Source organism: Morone saxatilis, unplaced genomic scaffold, assembly GCF_004916995.1.
Source record: "Morone saxatilis isolate NCDOM2014 unplaced genomic scaffold, NCSU_SB_2.0 Contig20, whole genome shotgun sequence".
In the NCBI taxonomy this organism is placed as follows: Eukaryota; Metazoa; Chordata; class Actinopteri; family Moronidae; genus Morone; species Morone saxatilis.
In genome coordinates this window covers 10,105,040-10,111,787 of record NW_023339763.1, presented here as the reverse complement: position 1 = coordinate 10,111,787, position 6,748 = coordinate 10,105,040, and the positions used below count along the sequence as shown (strand labels likewise).

General features: G+C 38.4%; 1 protein-coding gene across 1 annotated transcript in view; it reads left to right on the top strand.

Annotated features, from left to right (window-relative positions):
* The window catches only part of LOC118332036 (four and a half LIM domains protein 1-like), a 9,707-nt gene extending 3,799 nt beyond the window's left edge, over positions 1-5,908 (top strand). The window contains exons 2-6 of the mRNA XM_035667165.1: positions 2,410-2,572; positions 2,687-2,861; positions 3,174-3,343; positions 3,645-3,831; positions 4,829-5,908. Of these exons, the coding sequence (XP_035523058.1) occupies positions 2,417-2,572; positions 2,687-2,861; positions 3,174-3,343; positions 3,645-3,831; positions 4,829-4,980 (840 nt within the window). The 5' untranslated portion in view covers positions 2,410-2,416 and the 3' untranslated portion in view covers positions 4,981-5,908. The remainder of the gene's footprint in view (positions 1-2,409; positions 2,573-2,686; positions 2,862-3,173; positions 3,344-3,644; positions 3,832-4,828) is intronic.
* The last annotated feature ends 840 nt before the right edge of the window (positions 5,909-6,748 follow it).

Sequence of the window (6,748 nt, the reverse complement as noted above, 5' to 3'; positions counted from 1 at the left end):
CTTTACATAACAGTTTGTAGACTTAAAAAAAGAACTTCCAGTGATGGTATTTTAAAACATGAACAACTTTCTTACATAAAGATCATGTTACAGGACATAACAGACCGCCTACAACTTCCTCTATCGACCTGTGACAAACATGATTTTATCATATGTCCCTTCCAAAAGCATTAGAGTGGATATCGTTTTAGGAAATGTACAAGCAGAGGAAGGATCTGAGTGTTTGTAAACGCAGCGAATGCTCATGGTAACATCAGTCTTGTGCCAAAACCAGAACTTCCTCATGAATCTGTGCCGACATGCCGCTCCAACCAGGAGGGCAAACGCTATAGTTTGTGGTTTTGGCCTGCTAGGGAGTGGTCCATGTAAGAGGTGGAGTGTGTGTGTGTGGTCTGCGTGTGTGAGGGGGGGGTGTGTGTTGTGTGTGTGTGATGTGTAAAGAGTTTCAAACTGTCAGATCATTCACACATTAGTCATAACCAGCATTCTTCATTGTGTTCACCTCACTGTGCGGGCACACACACACACACACACACACACACACACACACACAGGCACACACACGTACGCAGACACACGTACGCAGAGACACACAGCTGTCTCGCAGCACTTCAGGAGAATTCCTCGCAGTTGGCCGCCGTGAACTTGATGTGGGGAATAAGAGTGAAAGGACAGTGAAAGGACTGTAGCCATCTCTTCTTCTACATTTCTGTGTGTTTGTGTAGCCATGATTTTTTACCATCGTGTTGTGCATTACTTACCATCTGACATTCTGAGCCTGTAATCACAGCTCTGTGCTCGCAGTTATGGTGATCAACGTGGTGATTTTGGATCTATGTTTAGGAAGTTTATGTGTGGTGTATTTTAGGTTTAGAGTGATTTTTGGACATTTGTGTGAGAAAAAAAGTTACACAAGTATGCTTGAAACGTAGTTGGACTTGTCACAGTCTTCTATCCAGTTTGGAACTTAATTTAAATTGAATAAGAAGTATAAGTAAGTACCAATACCATAGTGTAAAAAATATACTGTCACAAATAAAAAAGCATTTTAAAATTGGCCATATGAGAATAATTTATGTGAAGTATCAAAAGTAAAAGTCAAATTCACAATGCAACATATTTTAAAAGCTTTTAATTGGTTTTGAATGAAAACATTTTTAACTATTACCTCTAAAATAAATACATGTAGTAGAGTAAAATGTTCAATGTTTGCCTCTGAAATGAAGTGGCTAGAAGTATAACATATCATGATATGAAAATACTATAGTAAACTATCAAGTTTAGTACTTCAGTAAATGACATTACACTACTAGACTTGGACTAATGTTGATACACTCAACATCTGGGACATCTGCTGCAGGTTTTTTCAGTTATCCTAGATTTCTTCCAGATTATCATCAATTGGTAGAATACATACAGCCAGAGGCCATGTAAAAATAACCTACCATGAAATCTGTAACTTTATATCAATAAGGCTCATTCTGTTTTTAGTATTTAGTCATTTCTACTAAAAAACAAACAGCACCGATTATGTTTTAGAATATTTTTTTACCCAAATATTGTGCCCACACACATGCAATATGTTTTTTGAAATTTAAGACTTATAGTCTTACTGGCAGACTTAAGGTTTGTTAACTACTTACAGCACATTTAAAAGGAATGTGTTTGTAGATCAGATTGCAGGACTCAGTCTTGTGTTGTTGGTCTGTCTCAAATCAGCTTTATTGTCCAAGTTATCAGTTGTATGAGCCGTTTTATCAGGCAGAGATAAGATTTAGGAGGACCATATCACACATGAGCACTGTGACATGAATGTTACGCACATATTCAAACACACAGGCGGACACAGAAACACAGATATGTATGTCTGGTCGCTGTGCTTTCACACAAAACAAATATTTGAGAGGCACTGTTCATCTTGTGTCAGAGTGGGTAATGAAATGCATCTCATCACTAAAATGCAGCAGGAAATATCAAAGGGGTTTGTTTGAAACCTTTTTCTTCCCCTTTAGTGTTTCAACACTGCCTCTCTGTGGTGGAATATTTAGGTGAGAAAGATTGAGAAACTGAGAAAAGCTGATTAGTGTTACAAACACTAAAATCCAGTAAAAAATGCAGTGACATGTACACGCAGCTATCAAGTGACACAGTTGTTCAGCTTTATCTTACATTGGATATTTTGCATTTTTTATATATTTAATTCTTGTTATTTACGTCGAGCACAGTACTGGAGGGGGCAATGCAGCATTTCACTGCAGTGTAGAGAAATGTTGAAGATGTGACCAATAGTGTCCATGTAAAGAGAATACATTTCAGGTGGACAAAACAAGCACTATAAAGATACCATCATGGGGAAATTGTGAACATTTCCTGACATTTTATAGACCGAAACTGTTCTGTGTCTTTCAGAGCGACGATGGCAGAGAGCTCGCACTGTTTCTACTGTCGGGAGGACCTCGGGGGAAAGAGATTCGTCCGCAACGAAGGCAAGCCGGTGTGCGTCCGCTGCCACACCAAGTTCTGCGCCAACTCCTGTGCCGAGTGCCACCGACCCATCCCTGTGGAATCAAAGGTGCGTGTTAGCAGCAATTTCTATGCATTTCTTCAAAAGGTCGGTCCACTGCGACAGTTTTGCCTCCCTCCACATGCCTCTCATCAAACTCTTCCCTGTTCCTTCCGCCATCAGGAGCTCAGCCATAAGGGCCGGTACTGGCATGAAGAGTGTTTCCGTTGTTCAAAGTGTTACAAGCCTCTGGCCAAGCAGCCCTTCAGCACCAAGGACGACCGCATCATGTGCGGAAAATGCTGCTCCAGAGAGGATGCGCCACGCTGTCATGGCTGCTACAAACCAATACTGGCTGGTAAGACGAGCAACTTCATTTTGACATAGTTTTAACTTATTTAAGTGATTAAATTACCATTGAATAAACTTTCTCCAGGAAGAGCATTTAAAACAGATGCAATACAAAATAACTGAACTTTACATACAATTATTGGAGGAGAGGTACAGCCCTGTTCATCATAAAGTCACCATCCAGCCACTGTCATAGTTGACTCACTTAAACAGTGAAATGTTTAGAATTTCAAAAATAAAGCTTTACACTTGGTTGTTAATGTTGACTTCATTACCCGTTTCTCTGCCCTAATATCTCCCCATCTGTCATCTTCCGCAGGCACAGAGAGTGTTGAGTACAAAGGGAACTCGTGGCACGATGAGTGTTTCACCTGTTGCAGCTGTAAACGGCCACTAGCATCAGAGAGTTTCCTCTCCAAAGGAAACGATTCTTACTGCAACCCCTGCTATGACAGAAAGTTTGCCAAACACTGCGTCAGCTGCAAAAAGGTTAGTTTTTTTTCTTTTTTAAACAGGGACCAGACAAACCTTCCTCATTCCTTCTAGGTGAACATGAACTAACTGAAAGGGGGATGACCGTTTCGAAGTTGTAATTTTTAACTAGAGACTAGAAAGTAAGATAAATTGAGGTTAAAATATGATGGTAGCAATATTACAAACCAACATTTCTTTTACAATCTCTATTTCTTGTGCATTGAAAACACTTAGTCAAAACCGTATTAATGCTAATGATGTTATATGGTAATTCTAGCGTTAACACACTTAGCTCTTCTCTTCCATCTGTCTCCAGCCTATAACCTCTGGAGGAGTGAACTACCAAGCTCAGCCGTGGCACAGCCACTGTTTTGTGTGCAGCTCCTGCTCAAAGCCTCTGGCAGGGTCGAGTTTCACCAACCACCAGGATCAGGTCTTCTGTGTCGACTGCTACAAGAGCTCTGTGGCAAAGAAATGCAGCGGCTGCCAAAACCCCATCACAGGTTACAGACAAATGCTAAAATCTGCACATATCTTCCCCTCCAGTCATATTTAAAAGATATTTTATGCCAGTCAGAAGTACTAATGTAGCCAAGAATGTTACAGGAAAGGCATCCACACACTCCAATACGTGCAATCTTCATTTATTAAGGCAAGCTTGTTGTAAGGACCCGTCACCACGAGTGTTTTGCACTAAGACTTAAGTGATTTTTGAGACCAATACTGATATTGATTTTAGAGGGGAAAAATTCACAGTTTATTGATATAGTAGCCGATATAGTGAACTTTACAGCTGGAATGAAAATAGACCAATTTAGGACCAAATATTATAATATATATATAATATCTACGTTGTAGATATAAATAACACTATTTACATGTCAGAAATTGGTCATTACTATGTGAGGACATGAAAGCAGCATTAAGCTGTGACTCCACCCGAAATGAGACAGTCCATCCTCATAGAAACTAAAGAGAGATTTCCTGAAAATGGCCAATAAAGTGTACATTAAGTATTAAAACTGTACTATAAACTGGGTAAACTTCAATAACAGTTTAAGTTTGTAGTATAACTGTGACTTCAAAATCATGATTGTACCAGATTAACTTTAAATATAGATGTAGGTGTTCATGTATTTAACATATTTAGGCTGCTAACAAACATTGACAACCACCTGAATGCAAAAAACTGGATCAAAAGGACGCGGTCACATGATATTTTCTGACCTCACAAGTTCGGCACAATCCGTGACCGAAAAGTCAATAAAAGGGATGGAACGCCTGAACGGAAATACCCCGGCACCGAATGTGTGTTGATGCTTTTCCTACTTTTACAGGATAAAAACAGAAATCCAAGCATTTCAGCAGGATTTCTAGGTGAGAGTGGTGAAGACGTTTACTACTACTGAGGCAGTAGTTGAAGAAAAGAAAGGAAAGGATTAGGGTTAGGGGTTAGAAAAAAAAATGTGACAGATATCTAACTCTCCTCTCCTCTCTCAGGTTTTGGTAAAGGAGTGAACGTGGTGAACTACGAGGGCAGCTCCTGGCATGAATACTGCTTCAACTGTAAGAAATGCTCCCTCAGTCTGACCAACAAGCGTTTCGTAGCCAAGGGGAACGACATCCTCTGCGCCGACTGTGGCAACAAGTAGAGATGGGGAACCTGATCAGCGGTTTATATAGTCATCATGTTTTTCTTTTTCTTTTTACTTAAAGGCCAGAGTCTCCATTTCAATTATCTGTTTGATATTTGTTGAGTTTTTGGGAAATTACCCACAACGTGATGAAACATTGGGACCAAAATGTAATGTGTGTCCACTGTTGTTTGCTCTGATGCTGTATGCTAACACTAACATACACTGTGCTGACTGATGGTAATCACTAGCTTAGTACTAAAAGTTAGAAACCACCTTATTATTATGTTATTAGTATTATACTAAAACACTTGTAAAGACGGTGTAACATTGTGTTTTGAACATTAATGAATGCATTACTTGCCTGAAATACTAAAAGTCGATCAATACTGAGGTAACAAGGCTGTGTATGATTCCACAGGTCATGTAAAACATTTTCATTTTGAAGAGGTCCCGTTTTGTTATGGACAACAATGCAAAGAGATTCTTTATGAGCTGATGGTTGAGAGTCATCACTTTCATTCAACACGATGTATGCTAAAGTGTTAGCATAAAGCTAGAGGGCGCCATGTATTTTTTTAAAGTTGAGAAATCAATGCTTGTATGTTGCATGTTAGGTGAAATTTTAAATAAATACATGAATTAGGATTGTTTTAAATGTTTTGTTAGCACAAAAATAAGTGCTTATGTTAGTGGCATTTATGTTTTTAAAAGGTGACATGACCAAAACGTGTCTGTTTTTTTAATAACCAAAATGATATCTATATTTGTAATTGCTTGTTGCCAAAGGATTACTATGCTTATTGTATGTTTTAAGTAAATAAACTTTTATGCACTTTTCTTAACCATTTTCCCTTCAATGAAAGAGGGAATTTAAACATCAAAATTGAAATATATGCTTAAGTGTATGCCTTGATTGCTAAAATTAAATAAACTTTATATAAAACTCAGTGTTCGCTTTGTTTTCATTGATTTGATTTTCTATTATAACCATGTTAAGATAGAGGGGACACAACCTTTTTATATGAATCTGCCCCTTGTCATAATGGGAACTTAATAGTTTAAAAAGAATCTATATGTATAAAATAAAGTGTAACAAGCGTTTTCTAGAGCCTGTTGAAAGAAAATAATAGTTTTACTATAAATATTGGACAGATTGATGGCTTTTCTCAATGTTGCTCGCTTTACATAGATTACAGATACATTACACAGAAAGCTATAAACAGGCACCACCTACTTCAGGTCAGTGTGGCGTTTTTAAGTGAGTATTAGAGAGCTTTAGCTTTACATGTGCAGGCAGAGTGTTTACAGAAAGCAGTGCATGTTTGTCAAAACCAATCATGTGTGTGGGAGTCAATTACTTTTGAATTGACTGACTGGTAAGATGATATTCAACATGGACATGCCCATTTTCTCCCTCTCCCTCCTTTTTATGCCTCACTAGTCTCATTTTTTCACCTGCACACAGGTTCAGACACACATGATGTGTGGACCAATCACAGCAACACTACACTGGTCTCCGCTCCACGCACAGTCACACCATCTTTGTTTGCAGATACAGGTTTGTAGTTCATCTTATGCTCCGTCTCAGAGCTTTGAGGTCCTCTTGCAGTACTAACTATTGCTGCTGTTGTGAGTCTGGACCACGTTTTACCTTTAAAGATCTCTATTGTTTTTAGGATTATTGTATTCATGCAGGTAAGTACTTCTTCAGTTCTTTGAATTGTGTTTTAAAAAGTAAAACTCAAATAGATTTTTAAAAAAATAATTGTGTTGTGTTAAATAT